Source organism: Chiloscyllium plagiosum, chromosome 17, assembly GCF_004010195.1.
Source record: "Chiloscyllium plagiosum isolate BGI_BamShark_2017 chromosome 17, ASM401019v2, whole genome shotgun sequence".
NCBI classification, from domain to species: domain Eukaryota; kingdom Metazoa; phylum Chordata; class Chondrichthyes; order Orectolobiformes; family Hemiscylliidae; genus Chiloscyllium; species Chiloscyllium plagiosum.
The window spans coordinates 42,029,720-42,055,155 of record NC_057726.1 but is presented as its reverse complement, the minus strand read 5'-3'; the positions used below and the strand labels follow the sequence as shown (position 1 = coordinate 42,055,155).

Here is a 25,436-nt window from a genome sequence, read left to right as displayed (position 1 = left end):
AGGCAGCGGGCCGTGGAGGGGGTCGTTAGGGCCGACTGCCTGCCCCTCTTCCGCGGTTACGTTAGGGTCCGGGTGTCCTTGGAGAAGGAGCACGCAGTGTCCACCAACACCCTGGAGTTGTTCAGGGAGAGGTGGGCGCCGCGGGGAGTGGAGTGCATTATTTCCCTTTCCAACTCTATTTTGATTTAGTCCCTACCCTCCCCTTCACTGTTTTGATCACACAGCTTTGTCCTTTTATGTGAAGGGTAGTGTTTGTCACTGGCCACTCGGGTGTTTTCCTATCTTCCTGGTGATGGAAATTGAATAAAGATTCGTCCACCTTGTGTCTCTCAATGTGTCTCATACCTGCACACACACATGGGTGCTGGAGAAAATAATAAGCTCTACCGCAGTTAGACGGTAGTGTGGGGGTTTAAAAAGGAAAAAAAAAGTTGTTTTGTGAAGAGCACTGCTTGAAAAAAAAATAAACAGGAGTTTTATCACACAGCATTGCCCTCTTGTGAAGGGCACTGCTTGTCACTGGCCACTCGGGTGTTTCCTATCTTCCTGGTGGTGGAAATTGAATAAAAATTCGTCCACCTTGTGTCTCTCACTGTGTCTCATACCTGCACACACACAACATGGGTGCTGGGGAAAAAAATAAGCACTACCACAGTTAGGCGGTAGTGTGGAGGGTTAAGAAAAAAAAAGAAAATATATCAAAAAAAACAGGAGTGTCAGAGGTTCTGAAAATAAAAATTAAGGGGAGTTTTTGCTGCTCCTCTCCCTTGTAAAATTGTTGTTGTATACAGCTGTAAATGTTTACTGTTTTTTGTAAACTGTGTTTTGTAATTGCTTAATAAAGTAATAACCAGGAAAAAAAAAACAGGAGTTGATCACACAGCATTGCCCTTTGATGTGAAGGGCATTGCTTGTCATTGGCCACTTGGGTGTTTCTCTTCTTCCTGGTGATGGAAATTTGAATAAAGATTTGTACACCTTGCGTTTTCCACTGTGTCTCACACCTGCACACACACAACATGGGTGCTGGGGAAAAAATAAGCACTACCGCAGTTAGGCAGTACTGTGGGGGTAAAAAATTTTTTTTAGAAAAAACAGGAGTTTCAGAGGTTCTGTTCACTCTGCTAAAAAAGAAAAAAAAATAAACAGGAGTTGATCACACAGCACTGCCCTTTGATAAGAGCTCTGCTTTTCACTGGCCACTTGGGTGTTTCTTTTCTTCCTGGTGGTGGAAAGTGAATAAAGATTTGTGCACCTTGCGTCTTCCACGGTGTCTCACACCTGCGCACACACAACATGGGTGCTGGGGAAAAATAAGCACTAAAAGATAAAATAAAGAAAGAAAAAGAGAGAGAAAAAGAAAAAAAATAAACAGGAGTAAAATAAGCACTACTGCAGTCCTGTTCAGTCAGAGCTGGCTCTGAGGGAGCTACATCAGTGTCAAGAACTGTGCATGTGTAAAGAAAAAAAAAATAAACAGGAGGGTCACAGTTTCTCAAAAAACAGGAGTTTATAACCAGGAGATTAGAATCTCCTCAGTTGAACAGGGACTCTGAGCAGGCTGGCCATACAGCCAGTGTACTGTGGGGGAAGACAGTTTGCTTTACTGAGGAGACATTGCATTACGTTTTTCATTGCTTTTCTGTTTTTGGCTTTGGTTCGCTTTTCCTGTGCTGTGTTCAGCTTTACAAGCAGAAAAATATATTAGTGTCAGAAGTTCTGTTCAGTTGGCTCGAAGATACTGGATCAATGTCAAAGGATGCTCCACGTGTCAAATGAAGGTCGACTTGGTGATGGGATACCAGCTTCTGAGGAGTTATTTCATCTTCCATCACTTTCCTGAAGATTGAGAGTAGGGTTTTGTTATGCTGATGCTTCCTTTGGAGCCAGGAATTCTTCACCAGGTAGACAAATGGTAAATTTGAACAGGAACACTTAATGATGCGCACACATCCACAGCTGGTTCTAAGCTAGACACAAGCTCACCCTTCCAGATCATCTGACCAGCTATCTTAAAGTGGCAGCACCCCAACTCCATTTGTAAACACCCTTGCCTCGATTTTAAAACTGCCATTAATAAACACACACAATTATCAAGATTATATAAATATTACAGCCAAAACCAGAAACATTCACAAAAGCATGACAACCACAGAAGAATGACCACTCCCCCTATAAGATATTACATCTGAAGACTACATTGACATGATTAGTCTCTCAGGGGGAGGGTGGTTCCTAGAAGAACATCTCATCTCATGAGCTATTTCTAATGTCGTCTCCCAGAAGCTACTATTGTTCCACATTAAATGTCCCTAACTGATTGACTGTTGTTGCTCTGTGGCACTACTGTTGTCTCCTCTCTGAGTATGAGAACCATGGCTCAGAGACACACGACTTGATCAACATCCCTAGTTCCATCTGGACCAGTTCAGTCCTCTGAGGGGCACTTCCCCCATTGGTGAAGTTCAGCATCCAGCTGGTCCGCATGGCCCCTCCAGATCAGTTCATCCTTAGTCTGTATCACAAATGACAATGGGCCTGTTTGAACCACCGCCATGGCTGGGATCCATTCTTCCCCCTCTATGTATAATTCAGGTCAAGACTTCTTTCTTTGGAATACCCTGATGTTCCCATGCTTCTGGTAATCGTCCTTTCTTGATTTTGATCTACCATCTCTGGTCTCTTCTAGCCACACAGTTAGCCAAACATGGTTCTCAAGTTGGCAGAGGGACATTGGAACATTGCGCGAGGCGTGTTCCTGTACATACTGACGCATTCGTTGATTCACCATCCTAGTGACCCCTCCCTTTGTGAAGCCTTTAAAGGTCTGTTTCAAGGTGTAAACAAATCTCTCCATCTGGCTGTTTGTTGTAGGTAAAATGGAGCCGATCTAATGTCTGATTCTGATTTTCCAGGTACTCCTTGAACTCTCACATCACAAACTGTGTACCATTGTCACTCATGACTTGTTTGGGGGTTTCCAAACGTGACAAATATTTCATCCAGTCAAATCGGTGCTTCCGCCAACACCAACGTCATGACTGCCACCTCAGGGCACTTTGGAATAAGCATCTACACACGACCAACAGTAGAACCTGTCCCTCTACTGGTCCTACAAAATCAACATGATTTTGCTGCCAAGGTGTTTGAGGCCATTTCTTGCGAATGTGCAGGATTGTCATGTCCCAGGTTCCTAGTCAATCTGGAATTCCACATTCAACCGCCAAAATTATCTCCCGACTTTCTCCTTCATTCACATCATGCCGAGTGTCCTTGGTGCATTTGTGCCAGTACCTTTCCTCTTAACAAGGGAGGAAGAACAACCCTCATTTCACACATGAAACACCCGTCTGATGGAGACATCTGCTACCTCCTGGACAGGTAAAGGAGTGATTGAGCAGTTTCTATGACCGGTCTTCTCTCTTAGCACTAAGTCTACCAAGTGGCTCAAAAGAGACCTTCCCTGATTTTCCTGTTCCGTACCTGATTTGCAAACACCAGCACACTTTCATCCTGGGAAACGTACATAATTTTCAGGTTCCAGGTGAGAACATCTTTGGTCCCCAGTCATGGCAGCCTTGACAGGAAATCTGCATTACCGTGCTTCTAAGCCTGTCAATAATTTGATCTCAAATGAGTAGGCTGTAAAACCTCATGGCTATCTCTGCATGCATGCTACTGCGATTGACAGTATTCCCGCTTATGGGTCAAAAAGGGAAGTTAGAGGTCCATGGTCGGCCAGCAGGATGAAGTGCTTGTCATAAAGGAAATGGGTGAAGTCTTCATGAAGAACACGATTCTCAATCATTCTCTTTCTTGTTGTGAGCATAATTCCTCCCAGTCTTAGTTAGTGACCTTGACACAAAACACACTGGGCCTTGCCTCTCCATTTGGTAAGGTGTGTGACAGCACAATGCCAACCTCATAAAGCAAGGCATAAGCAACAACTTCAAGTTGAAATTCATTAACACTTTTGACCTGGCTAGGCTAGCAGTATTGCCCATAAGGGTGAAAGTCAACCACATTGTTGTGGTCTGGAATCACATGTAGGCCAGACCAGGCAAGGATGGCACTTTCCTTCCTTAAAAGGGCATTACTGAATCAGATACGTTTTTGCTGACAATCGATAATGGTTTAATGGTGATTAGACAGCTAATTCCAGATTTTTATTGAATTCGAATTCCACCATCTGTCACATTGGCATTTGAACCAGAATCCCCAGAAAATTACCTGCGTATCTGGATTAACAGTCCAGCAATCATACCACTAGGCCATCACCACCTCCCAAGTCCCAAGAACAATCACAGTTGAGAGACATTCTCTAGTCCAGGGGCCTTCATGATAGCTTCCTTCTTGGGCGTCTTGTGTAGTCCCTCACTATTGATACTTGATAACATGGCTCACTTACTCTATGGGTCTTTGAAAAACTTGCATTTCTCTCTTGCTGCTTGTAGGCTTCTGCAATTTTCTTAAGGGTTTCTTGTAAATTTTTCAAATGCCCCTCTTCAGAAGATCCAGCAATCAAAATTTAGTCCAGATTACACTGGACTCCTGGCAACCCACTTAGCATTTGATCCCCATGGCCTTCTGGAACAGAGTCAGTGCTGACATGATGCCAAAAAAAAAGTTGCTTTTATCAGAAAAGTCCTGTTTGTCACTATCAGCAGTGTTGGCTAAGACTCCTTTGCCTCCCTAATCTGTAGGTAGGCCCGTGACAGATACATTTTTGAAAATTTCTTTCCCCCTGCCAGTACAGTGAATAGCCTATGAGTGGAAGGGAATATTGATCTGCACTTAGGCTGAATTGATTGTGACCTTAATGAAAACAAATCTTCACCACATCATCTGTTTTTAAGATGGGAGTGGCCCATTCACTGGTGATTCTGGTTCCAATGCTCCCAGTTACACCTCCATTTAGGCCAGATGGCACACAGAACTGATGCATCTTCAGACTCCTAGGACAATTGTGGCTTCGGCCAAAATTTAACTTTGCTTTCATTTCCACCAGGATTCCTTTGGAGACCTCTTTGAACTTGTTCAGGATCTTATGCAAACTCGTGTTTGAGTCCACCAGTCAATTAATCACACCCCAGTTCAACCTTAAATGTTGTAACCAGAAGCGTCTGGACAATGCAGGATATTTGCCTTTTACTATGTAATGTGGTCATTCTGCACACTGGTCCCTTAACTGTAATTTCACTAGTACATAGCCCTTCAGTGGCATCACTCTATAGTATAATCTTGCCAGGCTTCAGATGTACTGCCCTCAGTTCCTCTCTACAGACTAACTTGGGAATCAGGGCCACCTCTCTGCACACGTATCCTCTTTCATTTTTACTGCCTTCCCCTCGACTTTGGGAAGAATCCACAAATGATCGTTTCACCCTGTACCGACAGTATGTTTAACCAAAACTCTGCTGACTCCATGCCTTCTGTTTCTGCTGCAGACTCATTGCCTATTCCCTGGCTGGTGGTATTATGCTTTGTCCTCAGGGTGATTTCTTTCTGACTCCCATTCTCTTGTTTGGGTGTACCGGCAACTTTGGGCAATATGGATCACGTGTTTTCAACTGTGGCACTGGGCTGAGTCAAACATGTTGACTCCTAGTACCCAGTCTTACCACATTGATGGCATTCAATGGTTGGTACTGTACGCTGCTGAGTTTCCACCTGGGTGCCATCAGCAAATTGAGTTGCTTCGCTGATGGCCAACTTCATCAAGGCAGCAATTTTGAAAGCGGTCTTGAAATCCAGGTCTCCTGTTTTTTTTCAGTAGCTTCCATTGAAGGCCACAAACCAAGTGGTCCCAGAAAGCATATTGGAGGAACTTTCCAAATTCACAATTGTTCCACTAACTTTTTTTAGGTGAATACAAATTAGGTGAGGGACTCTCCTTCATGCTGTACCTATTTGTAAAAATAGGAATATTTCACAATCAGTGAGTGACTTGGGAGCGATATAATTTCTTAACTTCAAATAGTTCTTGGAATATATTCTCTGCAAGTTTCTCTGGTTGCATCAGACTCTTTTGGATCATCTTGCTCCAAATGGGACTTAAGAAAACTAGCACCACGATGTCCTGAGTCACTTTGTTGACCTTGAAGAACTAATTAAAGCATTCAGTGTATTTCGTCCAATTTTCTGACTATTCAGCAAATAGTCCCATTACCCCAAATTGGCCTGTCATTCTGTTTTCCCACCATTCAACTCTAGAAGTCATTCGCAGCCCAGAGAATACTCCCTCACCAGCTGTACTGATGTCCTGTTCCTCCCTGGCATTGACCACAGTCCAAATACCCTCATGACCGTTCTCTGCAATGACTTTGGTAGCTCTCATGTGTGTATTCTCTTTTGCACCTGTCGACTCAAGTCCCCTCATGATTGCTGCTCTCAGCCCGCTACCCAATGAGTATCTCTTTCCTGGTCCCGGAGACCCCTGAAGACCACCTCCCCTTGATATTTCCTCCCTAATTTTGCACTGTCTCTAATGTCTGGGCAACATCTCTAGAGATGAAAAAAGGCATTTGCACACAGTTTGTGGGCCGGATCCCACTCTTTTCGTCAGTTGTTAATTGTAGTGCTTCGTTTGGAAGAAGAAATTATGTACCAGGTAAACAAATAATAAATCTGAATAGGAATAAGTCACTGACAATGCTCACTTTCACAACCAGTTACCACTTATTATTTCTCGCTGAAAACAAATGTGGTCATCTTCGGTTCATCTTTTGAACTCACTTGCTGTGTTCTTCCATCTTTGCAGGTAGGATAAGATTGCAATAGGATACAATTTTCGTTGAGGCCCATAATAACTCATGGTTGTCCAGTTTTGAACATGCAGATCTGAATCAATTCCATTTTGCAAGAGTTAGACACAATGATGGGTAAAGATATCAACTCCATTAGGACAGAGATAGTCCTCATACCAACATAATCGATAGATTAGCGAGAATGATGTCAAATATGTTTTTCTTTAGTGCTGCTTGTCATATCATTCATCATAACAGCAGCTTGACAGATACAGCTTTGAGGAGTCAGCCACCTCAGTTATCAGTGTGCTGTCAAAATACTCTTGGTGATTGATACTGAAGTCTGCCACTCAGGGTACAACCTACACCCTTATTGTCTTTCATGTTCCTTCCAATTGCTTACTGATGAAGCAGTTAAGAACAAGAAATGTGAGAAGCAAAAGAACCTGGGTATTCCAAAAGATGTTTTCAGTGTTTCTTTTGTTCTTATTAACCAAATTTAAATCCTTTCCTTTGTAAGCAGCAAGAGTCCTTCACTTCTCCCACATTTCAGCCAATTCTCAGGATATGCCAGATGGAGTCATAGAGATGAACAGCACGGAAACAGACCCTTCGGTTCAACTCATCCAGGCCAACCAGATATCCTAACCTAATCTAGTGCCATTTGCCAGTATGCCCATATCCCTCTAAACTCTTCCTATTCATATACCCATTCGATGACTTTTAAATGCTATTATTGTACCAGCCTCCAACACTTCCTCTGGCAGCTCATTCCATACATGCACCACTCTGCATGTGAAAAGGCTGCCCTTTTGGTCTCTTTTATATCTTCCCCTCACTCTAAACCTATGCCATCTAGTTTTAGACTCCCCCACCCTAGGGAAAATCCATGCCCCTCGTGATTTTAGGTGATAGACCTGAAGATGCACAACACTCAAATTAACCATGGAAGAGTAATCTTGTAACTGGATCAGTAGAGAAATAACCTCCAAAGCAGAATTAAATCAACTGCTGACAGCTATCCATGTGGGCCCCTTATTTGTACAAGTATACTTTCAACAATTTTTACATGTTGGCAAATAATTTATTTTGCTTCTTACTTACAGTCCTACTTGTCCCGCAAGCTACATTTAAAAAGAAACATGTAAATTTTCGAATTCGATACAGAATACTTTTACCCCACAAAGGGAATCTTAACATACCGCCAAGTATGTTACTTACAACATCACTTGAACTGGATAAGGTAGAAGATGCAGAGGACAATGGACCAGACGATGAATTTGAAGAGTGTTTACTGAGACATGTTTCAGAGGTCCTGCATCTGGGCTGGCTAATGACTGCACACTCTTCCGAAATATTGTTGTTACATTTATCCAGCTGTGGTGGGCCAACGAGCAAAGTCACATCGTTCCCTGAGAAAGGAGGAGAAAAAGTTTGCCAATACAGGAACTCTGTCCAAAATGATCATTTTTTTTTCCATAAGCATCAATTTGTAGCTATTTACCGATCAATATTCATCACACAATATAACCTCAAAGTTCTATCCCATTAGCATCCGAAGTAACAATTCAGTGCCTTCTGAGCTCTCCGAAGGTGTAGGATGACACAAAATTCCACTATTGCCCTGTAACTGAAAAGTGGCCACTTAACTGACCAAGAAGAATCTTGACATTTACAAGATACTTCAATGCTTGTTATGAGGGATAACTTCAGAAATTTCAGCTATTCAGCCTGGAGAACAGGCAGCTAAGGTTTAGAGGTATCCAAGCTAAGGAAATAGAAATGGTAGTTGTGATGTCAGTTTCAACAATGAAAATAGGACAAGCTACAGATTCTTCACATTATATTTGGCTCCAGCTTGTCAGCGATAAACATGTAATGACATGGAGGTATGGCTCAGGTACAGGTAGCTGGGATCAAGGGAATCCCTGGAGGGTATTTAGATTAGATTACTTACAGTGTGGAAACAGGCCCTTCGGCCCAACAAGTCCACACCAACCCGCCGAAGCGCAACCCACCCAGACCCATTCCCCTACATTTACCCCTTCACATAACACTACGGGCACTTTAGCATGGCCAGTTCACCTAACCTGCACATTTTTGGACTGTGGGAGGAAACTGGAGCACCCGGAGGAAACCCAGGCAGACACGGGGAGAATGTGTATATCAGGAATACATGAGTTTACTGAAGGAGGAAATCAGGAAGGTGAAAAGGGGGCATGAGGTAGCCTTGGGGGGTAGATTAGGGTGAATCCAGAAGTTCTTTAAATATATTAAAGCAAAAAGAATAACGAGGGAGGGAATATGGAAAATAAAGAGCATGAAAGTATGGAAAGGATTAAAGCATGAAGACCACTGGCAATCTGTTACAAGGGGTCTGTGCAATGCTACACTAGTCAAAAGGTCACTGTGGCAGGATGGGGCCACTTAACTGACCAAGAAGAATCTTGACATTTACAAGTTACTTCAATGCTTGTTATGAGGGATAACTTCAGAAATTTCAGCTATTCAGCCTGGAGAACAGGCAGCTAAGGTTTAGAGAAGAATAGTGGAATGCTCCTACACCAATTAGCAGAGTCAAGTTGGGGCTGAAAAGTCACTATGGCGGGATTAGATAACAACAATTAGCAAAGTCAGATTCGCTTGCTAAATATCATCAAGGCAGGTTGGAACAAGTCATGACAATAAATATTTTAGGACATGACATTAAATATCTAATTAATAGTAGTAGAGTCAGCATGGAATAGGAGACCATTGTGGTAGATGGGATAGTAAAATATCTAATCGTGACATTAGAATAATATTAAGTAGAATGTAGGAAAAACTAGAGTGCCAGAAGTAGAGAGATAATACAAACTAACTTTATTGGTTTATTGTAAATCTAGAGTGAGGTAATTCTGACTAACACAGTTGGGCATACTGATAAGCTAACAAAAACATGATAGTGAAAAGGTATAAAGAGCCACAGACCCAGAGGTTTGGGGGCATCCAAGAATTCACTTTGAGTGCCATGGTTTTTTGTTTGCAAATAAACAACCTACTTCTTGAAGAACTCTCAGTGTCTCCTGGTGCTTTTCTACATTTTCTCCACGACAGAAGTAGGACCCCTCAAGGGCCAAAATGGAAATTTACAGGAGATGGGCGAGATCCTCGATGTATATGGGCGATATAGTGGCTCAGTGGTTACCTGGGTTCGATTCCAGTCTCGGATGACTGCTTATGTGGAGTTTGTATTGTCTCCCGGTGTCTGCGTGGGTTTGCTCCAGTTTCTTCCCACAATCCAAAGATGTACAGGTTAGGTTAATTGGTCATGCTAAATTGCCCATAGTGTTCAGGGATGTGTAGGTTAGGTGCATTAGTCAGGGACAAGTGTAGAGTAATAGGGTAGGGGAATGAGTCTGGGTGGGTTACTCTTTGGAGGGTCAGTGTGGACTTGTTGAGTCAAATGGCCTGCTGTTCCATACTGTAGGGATTCTATGATCTACGATGAATATTTCTCTTGTGTTTACCATGGAGAACAACACGAAGACTTGGGAACTTGAGGAAGTTAGTGGTCATATCTTGGGGACAGTCCACGTCACAGGAGAGATGGTGTTGGATGTATTAGAACGCACGAAGGTGGATAAATCTCCTGGTCCTGACCAGTGTATCAAAGAACACCGCAAAAAGCTACAGAAGAAATTGCAAGGGCCTTGGCTGACATTTTGCATCATCATTAGCCAAGGGTGAGGTCCTGGAAGACTGGAGGGGAGTGAATTAGAATTAGAATTCCCACTGTGTAAAACAGGCTCTTCGGCCCAACAGGTCCACACTGACCCTCCAAAGAATAATCCACCCAGATCCATTCCCTTATTACTCTACATTTCCTCCTGATGAATGCACCTAACCTACACATCTCTGAACACTATGGGCAATTTAGCATGGCCAATTCACCTAACCTGCTCTTTGGATTGTGGGAGGAAACCAGAGCACCCAGAGGAAACCCATGCAGACACGGGGACAATATGCAAACTCCACACAGTCAGTCACCAGAGGCTGGAATCGAACCCAGGAACCTGGCAGTGTAAGGCAGCAATGTTAGTCACTGTGCCACCCCTAATGTTGTGCCCTATTCAAAAAGGGCTGTAAAGAAAAACCTGGGAACTAAAGACCAATAAACCTAAGATCTGTGGTAGGTAAGTTACTTAAGATTCTGAGAGATAAGATTAGACATGCATTTGGAAAGACAGGGTTTGATTAGGAGTAGTTAGCATGGCTTTGTGCATGGGAGAACATGCCTCACAAATTTGTGAAGAGCTCTTTAAAGTGACCAGGAAGGTTGACGAGAGCAGGGTGGTAGATGTAGTCTATATGGATTTCAGTAAGGCCTTTGATAAGGTTCCACAAGGTAGGCTGCTCGGGAAGGTTAGATTGCATGGAATCCAGGATGAGCTGGATACACAATTGGCTTGATGGTAGCAAACAGAGGGTAATAGTGGAAGGTTGCTTATCAGACTGGATGCCTGTGGCTTGGAGTGTGTCAGAGGTTGGTGCTGGGCCCATTGCTGTTTGTTATCTATATCATTGATTTGGATGAGAATATACAAGGCATGATTAATAAGTTTGCAGATGACATGAAATAGGTAGTATCATGGACAGTGAGAAAGGTTATCAGAAATTGCAGCAGGATCTTGATCATCTGGAGAAGTGAGCCAAGAAATGGCAAATGTAGATTAATAGATTAATGTGAGGTCTTGCATTTTGGAAAAGTCAAATCAAGGTAGGAGTTTCATGGTGAATGGTAGTGCCTTAAGAAGTGTAGTGGAACAGAGGGACCTTGGAGTTCAGGTTCACGGTTCACTGAAAGTGGAGTCACAGGCAGACAGGGATGAGAAGGCAGCTTTTGGCACACTGGCCTTCATCAGTCAAGGCAATGAGTATAGAAGTTGAGAAGTTACGTTGCAGTTGAACAGGACATTGGTGAGGCTGCACTTGGAGTACTGTGTTTAGTTTTGGTCATCTTATCATAGGAAAGAGGTTATTAAGCTGAAAAGAGTGGAGGAGAAATTTATAAGGATGTTTCCAGGGCTTAATGGTCTGATTTACAGGGAGAGGTTGAACAAGCTTTTTTTTATCTTTAAAGCATAGTAGATGGAGGAGGGAGTCTATAGAAGTGTATGATATCATGAGAGGTATGGATAGGGTGAATGTACTCAGTCTTTTCTCCAGGGTTGGGGAATCGAGGATGAGTGAGCTGGGAAAGAATAAAATGGAATCTGACGGGCAACTTTTTTTTTTAAAAACACAGAGGGCGGTGTGCATGTGGAATGAGCTGCCAGTGGAAGTAGTTGAGATGGGTACATGAACATTTAAAAAGCATTTAGACAAATACATGGATAGGAAAAGTTTAAAAGGATATGGGTTAAGTACAGGGAAACGTGGTTAGAGTGGATGGACATTTTGGTCAGCATGGACCAGCTTGGGCCAAAAGGCCTTTCTCCATGTTGTAGAACTCTATGAGAACATTAAGTTTTTTTTAGTTATTAGTTACTAGAAATTACTACAAATAATTTAGTCACAAAACACCTACCATTAAATGGAGAATCATTACTGTTTGGTGGTCCCCAATGCTCATGTATCCAAGACCTGTAGTCAGCAACTTCCTGAGTTACTCTGATTATTCGACCCAATATACTGTTAAAATATACAGAATATTAAATGGATAGGTCTGGAAAGATAAATTATAATGTGTTACACAAGTAGACTTAAATTGCTCAAATAAATCTTACCTTTCACATTCTCTGTTTGGGAAATATTTTGCATTTGGAGATACAGCGTGACTTAGAACAACATAGGCATAATCAAAGGCTTGCTTTACCTGCATGGCACCATATGAACTCCTACCAACATCATTTTCTTTAGAAAAGAGAAAAACAAAAATTACTCAACACACCATGGACACTATATGCCCAATCGAATTCTATAAAATGAAACAAAATATACCAAATTAAAATGCACTGGTCCAGATGTTGTCACATAATCAAAGATACCGTCATGACAGAGTAAAAAAGTGACAGTTACTTTACCCACAGTTATAGCATCCATAGATGCTCAGCTAAGAGCAGGGAACTGCCAGCCATACCCATATGCCCTGCTTCAGTCAAATTCACTGAGGGAACTTGTGCCAAAATCAATTACTACAAAGTTGTACATTTTATGCACACCAGTTATGCCTAAATGACATCAATCCTCAGCTAAACAACGTAGAATGCAGTGTACAATTCTGACAAAGCTAATATCAAAAGTATACAGAAGTACTGGAGATTGCAGAACAGATCATAAAGTATGAGACCAGAACTGTATGTATACATATCAGGGAAGGTCTGATAATCTAGGTCTCTTTTCTCTTGAAAAACTAATGCTCAAGAGATATTTAAAATCATTCAAAGTTTTGATAAGAGTATAGACAAAGTGTTTCCTAGAGTGGGAAGAGCATAATGTCATCAAATATTAGATAGTCACCAAGAAATCTAAGAGGGAATTCAGAAGCAACTAGTTCACCCAAAGAGTTGTAAGAATTTATAACCACAGGGAGTGGTTGAAGCAAATAGCCTAAATGCTTTAAGAAAAGCCAGATAAGCATATTTGGGTGGTGAATTTTAATGAAGAGCGGAAAAGTCTTAAGGAGAGCATCAGCACTGCCTTGGACAGTTGGGTTAAATGGCCTTGTGCTGCGCTGGCCACACAGGACCTTGTAGCAGGGCACTTAGAAAGCAGTGGCAGAATCAGGCAGAGCCAGCACGGATTTTTGAAGGAGAAATCATGTTTGACAAATCTGTCAGAATTTTATGAAGATTAAACTAGTAGAGATGACAAGGGGGAGCCAGTCGATGTGGTGTATTTGGACTTCAGAAAACATTTGACAAAGTCCCTGTAAGAGATAATGGTGCGAGATCAAATTGCATGGGATTGGGCGAAGTGTTGGAGGAGGAAACAAAGAGTAGGAATTAATGGGTCCTTTTCAAATTGGCAGGCAGTAACGAGTGGTGTGCCACAGGGTTTGGTGCTAGGACCCTAGCTGTTTACAATATGTATTAATGATTTTGATGAGGGAACAAAATACGTCTCAAAGTTTGCAGATGATACTAAGTTGGGTAGGAGGGTGAACTTTGACGTGGATGCAGAGATCCTTCAGCATGATCTGGACAGGTTGGGAGAGTGGGAAACCCCTTGGCAGATGTGGTATAATGGTATAATTTGGATAAATGGGAGGTTATTCACTTTGGAAGCCAAAACAAGGTGGCAGACTACTGCCTCAATGGCTGTAAATTGGGAGATGGGAGTGTGCAGTGGGATCTGGATGTCCTTGTGCACTATTAGCTGAAGACAGACCTGTTGGTGCAGTAGGCGGTAAAGAAGGTAAATGGTATATTGGCCTTCATTGCAAGAGGTTGAGTACAGGAACAGGGATGTGTTGTTGCAGTTACACATGGTCTTGGTGTGGTCATACCTAGAACATTGTGTGCAGTTTTGGTCTCTTTTTCCAAGGAAGGATGCTCATGCTCTCAAAGGAGTGCTGCAAAGGTTTCCCAAGCTGATTCTGCAGATGGTAGGACTAACGCATGAGGAGAGCTTGTCTAAGTTAGGACCGTTCTTGCTGGAGTTCAGACGAGTGGGGTGGGGGGGTTTAACCGAACTAGACACGGTAGGTCCAGAACTAGGTGTCACAGTCTGAGGAGTCAGGGTGGACCATTTAGGACAGAGGTGAGGAGACATTCCTTCACCCAAAGAGTATGAGCCTGTGGAATTCATTACCACAGGAAGCAGATGATGCCAAAATATTGAACGTATTCAATAGGCAGCCAGATATAGCACCTGAGGCAAATGTCATCTAGGTTTATGGAGTGAAAGCAGGATTAGGCTATTGAGTTGGATGTTCAGCCACAATCGTTGAATGATTGAGCAGGTTCAAAGGGCCAAAAGGCCTTCTCCTGCTCCTATCTTCTAAACCCTAAGTAATCCTACATTGTTTGCTCTAAAACAGCCAAAAAAAAATTAAGGCTGGTGTCAGAGAGAAGAATTGTATTCCTAATAGTGTAATAAGGGATAATTACTGCTAAACTACCATGATCACTGTCACATTCATTTCAGTTCCATTCCCTCAAACACAATTGGAAAATTTAAAAATTTGTCCAGCTATGGATCCACTGCTTTCAGCAGCTGATAGACAAAAAAAAACTGAAGACAACATGTACTTTTACAGTGAGTTACAACCCAAAATACACTGCCTGAAAAGATAGTGACAGTTGAATCAATATGATTTATAAAAGGAAACAGGATAAACACTTAACTAAATTTATTTATAGGTTCATGGGAGCTAGGTTAGCATAGGTATGACATTGGATGGCTTCCTTCTTTGCTAAATCACTTAATATTAAAAAAATGCAAATATTTTAATGATTTGGTTAGCACAGTAACTCAGTAGTTAGCACTGCTACCTCAGTGCTTCAGGGACCTGGGTTCGATTTCACACTTGGGGACTGTCTGTGTGGAGTTTACATTTTCTCTCAATGTCTGTGTAGGTTTTCTCCGGGTGCTCCAGTTTCCTTTCTCAGTCTAAAAGATATGCAGGTTAGGTGGAGTGGCCATGCTAAATTACCCATAGTGTCTAGGGAAGTGCAGGCTAGGTGCATTAGCTGTGGGAAATGCAGAGTTAGAGAGCTGGGAGGCGGGGGAGTGCCACGATCATGCTCTTCGGATTGTCAGTATGGACTTGATAGGCCAAATGACCTGCTTCCACACAAGAGATTCTATGATTTATCCATTTGGTCTCCTGCACCAAGTATAATCACTTTAACACGTTCTAATTTAACTAATTTATTTTTTTAAAAGATAATATGAACCTTTCAAGACTATGTAACATTTCAAATATGTTAATCTGTCTGATAGCGTAGCAAGTTTAAGAGTAGCTTTAATTGACTGGTTTATGTTAGTACAGTTTGAAATATTATCTTGACATTTATTCTTTGTGCATATTTTATTCAAAGTCTTTTCGATCTTAATTTTGAAAAGTTTAACTTACTTTCCTGTTCTTTACTTTCTGCTTTCTAGTTGTGGAAGCACGTATATATTATTGATTTCAATAAAAGATTCCAATTAATTGACAATCCAAACTTGAAATGATTGGGTCAATTTTTGATGCATTTTTGCAATACATTGATGAGAAATACACTTGATCATCTTTCATCCAAATGGTCTCCAGTTCCATAGATTTTTGTATTGGCCCATATGGGTAAGTAGCATTAAAGGCTTAAGACAAAATTTTTGTAAACTCATAACTGAACCCTTAAATACACATGAATAAACTCCTTGTTGTACTATAGCTTCTGACACCAGAAATACAAGTTTCTTAGTTAAGTGCTGTTACACCTTTATACAGCACACTACTGTGCATCACGTAATAAAAAAAAACCAACATCTGCAGGTATCAATTGATAATATTCATAAACTACCTTCATAAGTATCAAATAAAACATCAAAACATAAGGCACTATTCCTACATTATCACTTAGAGCACAACTAATGTCAGATATAACAAAAATGGAACTCAAAATATTACACTGCAAACTTCGAGACAAAACAAAAAGGATTTTCATGGTAATTACTTCATTAATATGTGAAGTTACAATACCCTAGTCACAACGCTAGTTGATAATCACTTCCATGCACCAACAACTCTTCAGGAAAGGGAAGAATACATTTTAGTGTGTTATCACAAAATAAATTTCTGACTATTTTACACATGATCTATCATCTTAATCACCACTTCAGTACCAGTAGTAAATGAACTAATTAAAGGCTTCTCTTCAGGAGAGACAGGGAAGGAGGTGTCACAAATGGGCAGCATGGTGGCACAGTGGTTAGCACTGCTGCCTCACAGCGCCAGAGGCCCGGGTTCAATTCCCCACTCAGGCGACTGACTGTGTGGAGTTTGCACATTCTCCCCGTGTCTGCGTGGGTTTCCTCCCACAGTCCAAAGATGTGCAGGTCAGGTGAATTGGCCATGCTAAATTGCCCGTAGTGTTAGGTAAAGGGTAAATGTAGGGGAATGGATGGGTTGCGCTTCGGCGGGTCGGTGTGGACTTGTTGGGCCGAAGGGCCTGTTTCCACGCTGTAAGTAATCTAAAAAAAAGCAGTAAGGAGGGATGGCATCTTAGAAAGCTCTTCAAATTAAATCATATGGGCACAATTTAAAAGAGCAGATATGTAGGCAAATCTGAGAGAAGTGTACAAGTAAGATAGTAACAGCAGGGAATTTCTTCAGGAATGTTTTCTGGAATGTTTCTGGATGTTTTGGGAATGAGCCCTTCTTCAGGATTCCTGAAGAAGGGCTCATGCCTGAAACGTCGATTCTCCTGCTCCTTGGATGCTGCCTGCGCTTTTCCAGCAACACAGTTTCAGCTCTATCTCCAGCATCTGCGGTCCTCACTTTCTCCTAGAAGAGTAGGGTGTATTAAGGATCAGAGCAGAAATGTGTGTGTGGAACCAGTGGATGGAGGTAGGGTTTTACATGAATACGGTGTGTTGGTGTTCACTAGCGAGAGGGATGCTACAGAAAAATCTGGGAGCAGGTCTGTCATATATTGCAAATTATCAAAGAGTGGAGATTCTGAGTGGTCTGACAGGCTTAAAAAGTAGATAAATCTCCAGGTCTGGATGAAAATGTATCCCAGGAGAGGCAAGGGAGGAAGGGGCACTAAAACATTTCAATTCTTCTCGGGCCACAAATGAAGTACCAGAGGACAGCCAATGTGGTACCATTATCTAAGTAGGAAGGGATAAACCAAGAAACTAAAGGCCATTCAGTCTAACCACAGTGGATGAAACTACCAGAAGCAATTCTGAGGGACAAAATCTATCTGCAATTGGTGAGAAAAGGATTAATCAAGTATGGCTTTATTGTTAGGGAAGGTCAAATCTGACTAACATGATTGCCTTTTGTGTAGAAGTGACCAGCCGTGTAGATAAGAGCAATGTTTTTGATGTACTCTACTTGGACTTCAGCCAAATGTTTGGTAAGGTTCCATATGAGAGACCAATAGCAAAGGTAAGAGCCCATAAGATCCAAGGAAATTTGGCAAATTGGATCTACAAATGGCTGAGGGTTTCTTTTAGCACAAGTCTGTGTCCAATGAGGTCTCAACATCCCTTGCTGTTTGTGGTTTATATAAATGAGTTAGACTGGTAGGTAGGCAGGCTGATAAGGAAGTTTGCAAATGATACAAAAAATTGGCAGGATGATAAGTGGTCAGACAATAGCCTTAGATAAGAGGAGAACATAGACAGCCTGGTCAGATGGACTGATCATTCCAAATGGAATGCAAACCAGATAAGTGTAAGGTAACACACTTGAGCAAGACAAACAAAGCAAAGGAATACACCTTGAATGCTAATACACTGGGAAGCGTTGAGGATCAGAGGGACTTGGTGTGCATATCCACCAGTCCCTTAAGTTATCAGGACAGGTGGCTCAAGTGGTTAAGGTTGCAAATAGTATACTTGTCTTTATTAACTGAGACAGGGAGTTTAAGAGCAGGGGAGTTATGCTGGAATTGTATAAAACATTGGTTAGACCACAGTGAGTGTATTGTGGCAGTTTTGGAATCCACATTATAGGAAAGATGTGATTTCACTGGAGAGGATGCAGAGAAGATTTACTCAGATGACTGAGCTGGAAAGTTTCAGTTACGATGATAAAATGATACAGCCCGAGTTGTTTTCCTCAGAGCAAAGAAAATTGAGAGGGGACATAATTGAGATGCACAAAGTTGAGAGGTATTGCTAGGATTAGACAGGAAGAAACTTTGCCCTTGGAGAAGGGATCAATAACCAGGGGGCTCAGATTTAAAGTTAAGGGGCATGAGGGTTTAAAGGAGAGGAGGGAAAATCGTTTTCCAGAGAATGATGGGAATCTGGAATTCATTGCCTGTAAGAGAGGGTATAGGCAGAAATCCTCAGAATTCAAGTAGTATTTAAATATGCACTTGTGATGCCAAGGCATACAAGGCTATTGACCAAGTGCTGGAAAACTAGATTGGAATGATTAGGCTATTGTTTTTGACCTACATGGGGCATGGACTGAAGGCCTTTTTCTGTGCTGTTGACCTCAATGACAATAAATTACCTTGTTGCAGTGGATCCTCAATATACAGCATCGATGGCCTGTATCCATCAGCCATTGTTTTTTGCACTTCATCCTTAGCAACATATGAACCCCCATCATTTATCCGAATACCAGTCTTAAGATAATTAAAATGCCTTCCATATAGTTCAAAAAATTCAATTAGAAGCACACCAAGGTTAGCATCACAGCTGCAGACATCTTCTCGAGGATGTAACTACAAACAAAGGAATATTATACATTAAATTACATTTTGACATGATGAGAAATAAAAGATATGAAAAACATATTTAAAAAGACTGACTTCTTTACCAAACTATAACCATGAAGGCTGCCTTCAAGATGGAAGGCTAAAACAGCTGAACTATGTACTTATAAATAACTCAACAATTAATCAGAAAGACTTAAAAGGTAGGTTACAAATGTTTAGCGTTACACAGAATATATCTAATAGAAAATCACCTCTTGTGTCGCATCTTTAGTGAGACAGATGGCATATTTCTAACAACTACTGAAGAACCCAAATGTAGTCACTAACAGTAAATCACTTCAATATAGTACCATCAAAAACTCTTATGACGCATGATACCACACTATTAACAGTTTACATTATGGGTTTCTTCTCCTTAGAAGAGTCTGTCAAGGGAATCCCTTGGCATTTTTTTTGCCAAACTGCAGAAGTACCAATTTTTACAATAGATAGGAAGAACCAAGTTTTCATACCGACTAGGTATGAGAAATTGCAAGTAAGTGCTCAAATATGCATGCTTCTGAAGGAACATTTTACTTAGATGAGGAATTTTATGGTAGGAAAAGAAGAGGGGAAAAAAACAAACAGTTTACGATTCATTTCCTAGAATATATTCAGTTCACTTTTCTGCAACAACGTGTCTGAGAATCTACAGTGGATAAATCTGTGATAGCAAGGTGTAGTAAAGCAGGATTAATCAATGTTTGGAGATTAGAGTGTATTTTCAGAAAGATTGATAAGAGGAAACATGAAATGTTTAAGCATTAATACAAGTATTTCCGTGCTGAACAATATTTAAATTATAGATCTGTTACATGACATTTTCGTATTTGTTTTCACAGTAGCGAAACACAATAAAATGTCAATGGCACAGCGAACCTAAAAACAGTTAGTGAGATAAGGTATCAGAATTTAAATCAAGTGAAAAAAACGGTAGAGCAGGAAAATACTAGAATTAAGACAGAAATCCTCAAGATTTGATGGTTTTCACTCAGGGAATTACAACAAAAAAAATTATGTGGAGGTCCCGGTGTTGGACTGGGATGGACAAAATGAAAAATCACCTAACACTAGGTTATAGTCCAACAGGTTCATTTGAAAGTCAAGCTTTTGGAGCTGTGCTCCTTCGTGAGGGAGTGAGTGGGGCACGATCATAGCTTACAGAATTTATAGTAAAAGATTAAAGTGTCACACAACTGATGAAATGTATTGAAGTCAGGGAAATTGCAAATACTTTGATCACCATTTCACAAATCTCTCTAGATTTACAAATTACATATTCGAACTGAAATCTGCAAATATCACTTGGACAGGGGATAAGAAGAAAACTACAGAGTTGTCAATTTAACATCAGTTATAGATATGTTACTGTATTTTAGCCAGGTGAATGTAATTTAAGTGTTTTTAAAAATACTAAATCTCCCACATTGAAAGTTTTTTTTAAAAAAAGCATATAAATCTTGAAATTCTAACTCTTGAATATCTAAAGAACTCTTGAATTTTCCCACTAAGCGTGAACGGAGTGCAATTGAAATTTCCAAGTGCAATATCAAAAGATTGTTTTATAAATTGTGAGGTCAATGTTAGGAAGGGAAATAGCTCAATGGCAAGTGAGGTAGATAGGATTGAATAGATCACATGACTGCCCCTTGGGCTCAAAGGGCTGAGTGCCTGCACTTGTGCTTCAAAATTCTTATGAAACTAGGGGAGAACATAGATGCAAATCTTCAGATAAAGTACTTCACCTGTAGAAAACTAACAGCCATTAGGAATAGGCTGTAGGAGCCAATGCCACCTGTGAACACTTCATTTAGGTCTCTCTGCAGCAGGAACTGCTTCAGCACTAGAACCAGATACGGGAGCACAGGAAACTTCTACAAAAAGAAAATAAAACACTGGACAGCTGAAAACAGGAAATTGGCAGTGTCAAAATAATATTCATTCTTAAATGGTACTTTTGGAAATCTAAAATAAAGAGCATGGGAAAAAAAGAAAAATTCAAAGGGAAGGAAATAACTTTACAACATTCGACTATACATTTATTTTTATTTGTTCCCGAGCAATGACAAGGCCAGTATTTGTTGACCATCCCCTCTTGCCTCTCAGATTGTAGTAGTTAGCCCCTTTCTTGAAATCTGTAGGTCTTATGACATAGCTACACCTACAATGCTGTTCCAGGATTTTGGCCCAGCAACAGAGAAGAAACAGCGAGAGAGTTCCAATTCAGTACAATCTGCGTCTTTGACAAAAACTTGCAGGTGCTGTTCACAAACATTCATTACTTTTTCTGCTACATACATGGGCAGAGTTCTGAAGAAGGATCACTCAATCAGAAACGTTAATTCTGATTTCTCTTCACTGATGTTGCCAGACCTGCTGAGCTTTTCTAGCCATTTCTGTCTTTGTTTCTGATTTTAAAACTGAAAGTATTGCAGATGCTGTATGTAGCAGAAGGTGCTGTTGAACAAGGCTTGGAAAGTTGCTACAGTGTATTTTTCATTGAGTTCATTACTTATACTGACTTCTGCACTTCTACGTCTTGGTCCTGTTGCTTTTTCATTCCATTTAACTCTCATTTATCAATGTGTTCAATCCATATTTTTCCCACCATCTCAGATTTGCCTGCATTGAAATTAATTTCTAATTACACTGATTTTCTAACTTTATTCATATTTTCTAATTTTTACCAAACTTTTCAAATTCTGGAATTACAAGTTCCAAGGCAACAATGGCCACTCTGGAGCTCGAACCAAGGTATAGCAGTTGCCTTTTTATGTAGACATAAGTCCCACTTTCAGAGTTTCATCTACTCATTCTGTTCTTGCAGGTCTCACTGAGGAGTCACAAAAGTTTATATTTTTCAAAACTGGAAAATTTCACAATGGAAAATGTTTGGGAAACTCTGCAGTTAACAGACTGATCTCAAATGTAAGGGCTGTGCTGTGAGGATATTTTGCAGTCCTGAAAAGACATGCAATAATATTAAGGATTCCTTGTTAACAAGGGATCAATTTTGCCCAAAGGAGAAATAAATATTTAAGACAGATCAGCTAGGCAGAGAATACATGCAATTGACTAGAACATTCAAATGAGACTTTATAACAGACAGATGGTACTTTACCATCATTAATTTTAATGAGATCCTTTTCAGTCACAACATGGAAAATGGACAAAAACATTTTATTTGGGCCACTTTACAGTCTCAGCAGTATAAATCAGAAAAGACAGAACCAAAGCAACCTTTATGTGAAACTTGACCCAACCAACAAGCATCTTAGGTCACCAAAAGAGAAAATGCTGGAAAATCTCAGCAGGTCTGGCAGCATCTATAAGGAGAGAAAAGAACTAACATTTCGAGTCTAACTGACCCTTTGTCAAAGCATCTTAGGTGATCCAGTAACTTCAGAACAGAAACAAATTTAAACCAAGAACATATTTATCTTATTGCACATGAAATATCGAAAGAATGAGAGAATGTGGTTCAAGGTCTTAGCCAGCATTCATCCCCAAACCAACACAACATATAGTGCAGAATACTTTACCTTAATAAACTCATGAATAAGCTGAGCAGCTTTTACTCCATTTTGTACATTGAAGCTGATGTCAACTTTTACTTCAGTGTAGGAGTCTGTTAGTTTAATAATAGGTACCTAATGCATAAAAGAAAAAAAATAATACAATGGAACTTTGTCAACAAATATTAAGAAGTGACCTAATTTCTGCAGCACTCAACTTCTTCCTTTCAAAACAATAAACAATTGAAAATTAACTAACCAAAGTTAAAAACTTGTCAATACTTAAACGATCTCTCATGACATTACTTAAGGGTTCGAACTTTCCAGAGTGACTAAATAGATTGGGGCTATCTTCCCTGGAGCATCGCAGGCAGAGGGGTGAGCTTATAGAAGTTCACAAAATCACAAGGGGCATGGATAGGTTAAATATACAAGGTCTTCTCCCCAGGGAATGGGAGTCCAGAACGAGAGAGCATGGGTCTAAGGAGTGAGGGGAAAAATTTAAAAGGGAGCAATTTTTTCATGCAGAGATTGAGAGCATGTTATGAAATGTGCTGTCAGAGAAAGTGATGGAGGCTTGTTTAATGACAACATTAAAAAGGCTTCTGGATGGGTTCATGAATAGGTAGGGTTTAGAGGAACACTGGCCAAATTCTGACAAATGGGACGAGATCAGTTTAGAATATCTGGCCGGCATGGACAAATTGGATCAAAGGGTCTGTTTCTGTGCTGTACATCTCTATGACTAAGTATAACCAGGAAAATAAATGCAAAGAATATCTGCATAATCTCTCAATAATTACTTGCACATGTTTTCAAATTAATGCCAATTAAATGAGACAATTTTGGGGTTTGCAACAACTTGCAAATGATGCCCCTAGAAAGAAGAGAGAGTTGTTGACTACATTCAGATTAACATTAGTACCTTCGACAACCACAAGGAATTTCACTCAATTAACATGCGACTTGGTTGTGATCAGAACAACTGGATCATATACTGTACATCTGCACCAAATATCCAGCAGCTATGATTCATTCTTCCTGTGGCACTGAAATATTCTCTATTTTCCAACCTCTTATGAATATTTGCAGTTTGGACATGATCTAAGGGTGTTCTTCAGAACAGAGTAGCTGAGCCATATGAAGCCTCTCACATCGTAATGAAGATCACTTAGTTCACTTTCTAGCTCCTTAAACCAAGATTCAAGGGTCTTGATGTGCCTCTGGATTTTCTGAAGTATGCTCCAAAGACAGTGCCCAGCACTGCTGTGGCTGGCTACATCCTACACATTATTGCTATCCATGGAAGACTAACTGGAAAAGGCAGATCCACTAAATGAGGATTCATTGAACAAATGCAAGAAAGAGTAAAATGCCTATCTAGTACTCTTTGTAAATAATTAATTTTCAATATTTAGATGAAGTGTAAAAGGAACCTACAATAAAAAAACTAAAACTAGAACACACTATTAGCAGTCTTATTCACTTGCATTGCATGACACTGAAAACATTTAGCCAACTTTTACATTACTCACTGATGAAGAGATTCATAAACTGCTTTACAAACATATTTCAGATGTGTCAATTGTGAAGATTTCAACAGGCATCCAAAACAATCAGTTGCATCAATTTAATCAATCCATGGCGCCTTTTTGGAAAGAAAGTTGAAAGCTCACTTGTTAAAACTATTAGACCTAGTTCAACTACTGAAACTTGAGCAGACTGCTATAGACATGAAGTCTCTTCAGTTGATTGTAGCAATCTACGGAATCTCAATCCTAAGACGTCATGGGCTGTAAACCACAGCTCTTCAAGTGTTGCCTTGCTAAACTGGCTTTCAAGCATCATGCAGAACTATTGGCTGAGGTGGTGTGGAGTGAGCAGAAACAATTATTATACTTTAACCCCTCAACAGATCACATAATCAGATCAACTGTGATCATAATAAATGTTGGAGCAGGCTGATGCACCAAATCACCTATTCCTACACCTGTATCTTATGACCCAAACTAATAGATTGTAAATAGCTGATGCCCAAATAACTGTTCGATTAATTGTTACAGCTGCCAACTCAAAAATGTCCTTTTTATTCCTATTGTCTGCCAATCATCAATTCGTATTAATAAATTCACTAAATTCCCACAAGACCCAGTTTTGTGTTATAATCTCTACTGGTTCCCCATATTGATTCTGCTAGTTACATCCTCAAGTATTGTTAATAGGTCTGTCAATTTCCTTTCAGGAGATTCATGTGGAGTCTGCTTCATGTTATCTCAGTGACAAGCAGAACAACCATGATTTGTCTGAATGGCAGAACAAACTCAGAGCCTACTTTTGCTCCTAGTTTATTTGTTCATATGACTTTTGTAAGTATTCTGAACTACACTCCTAATAATGGACTACTAAAAACAACAACCTTCATACTACTTGCTCACTGTCACAGAATGAGCAACAAATGGTCACTCTGCCAGAAATACTCACATTCCAAGAACGAAGAAAACTGATGTTACGCTAACTTCCTACAGTTTGCAATTTCTTCGACTTTTCTTCAGTAAAGGAATGAGGTTTGCTAAATTCAATTTTTGGAAACTATTCTAGAATCCAAGGGATTTTGGAAGATCAAAATAAATTATATAGTTTTTAGACAGCCATTACCAAGACTAGCAATTCCAGATTTAGTAACTGAATTTAAACTCCAACCGCAAAAAATCAGATTCGAACCTGGATTACCTAATATCTCTGTGTGCAATTTCCTTAATTTTAAT

General features: G+C 40.4%; 1 protein-coding gene across 2 annotated transcripts in view; it reads right to left on the bottom strand.

Annotated features, from left to right (window-relative positions):
• Window positions 1-25,436, bottom strand: part of tent4b (terminal nucleotidyltransferase 4B) — a 90,967-nt gene that overhangs the window by 13,165 nt on the left and 52,366 nt on the right. The window contains exons 5-11 of one of the 2 annotated variants that reach the window (XR_006314119.1): window positions 22,699-22,806; window positions 20,902-21,030; window positions 18,910-19,123; window positions 12,515-12,641; window positions 12,316-12,419; window positions 7,968-8,158; window positions 7,851-7,870 (exon numbers count right to left, since the gene is read on the bottom strand). Coding sequence is in view for 1 of the 2 variants with exons in the window: in XM_043706948.1 (XP_043562883.1) it covers window positions 7,968-8,158; window positions 12,316-12,419; window positions 12,515-12,641; window positions 18,910-19,123; window positions 20,902-21,030; window positions 22,699-22,806 (873 nt within the window). In the remaining variant the exon portion in view is untranslated. The remainder of the gene's footprint in view (window positions 1-7,850; window positions 7,871-7,967; window positions 8,159-12,315; window positions 12,420-12,514; window positions 12,642-18,909; window positions 19,124-20,901; window positions 21,031-22,698; window positions 22,807-25,436) is intronic. The other variant, XM_043706948.1, reaches the window with a different exon arrangement.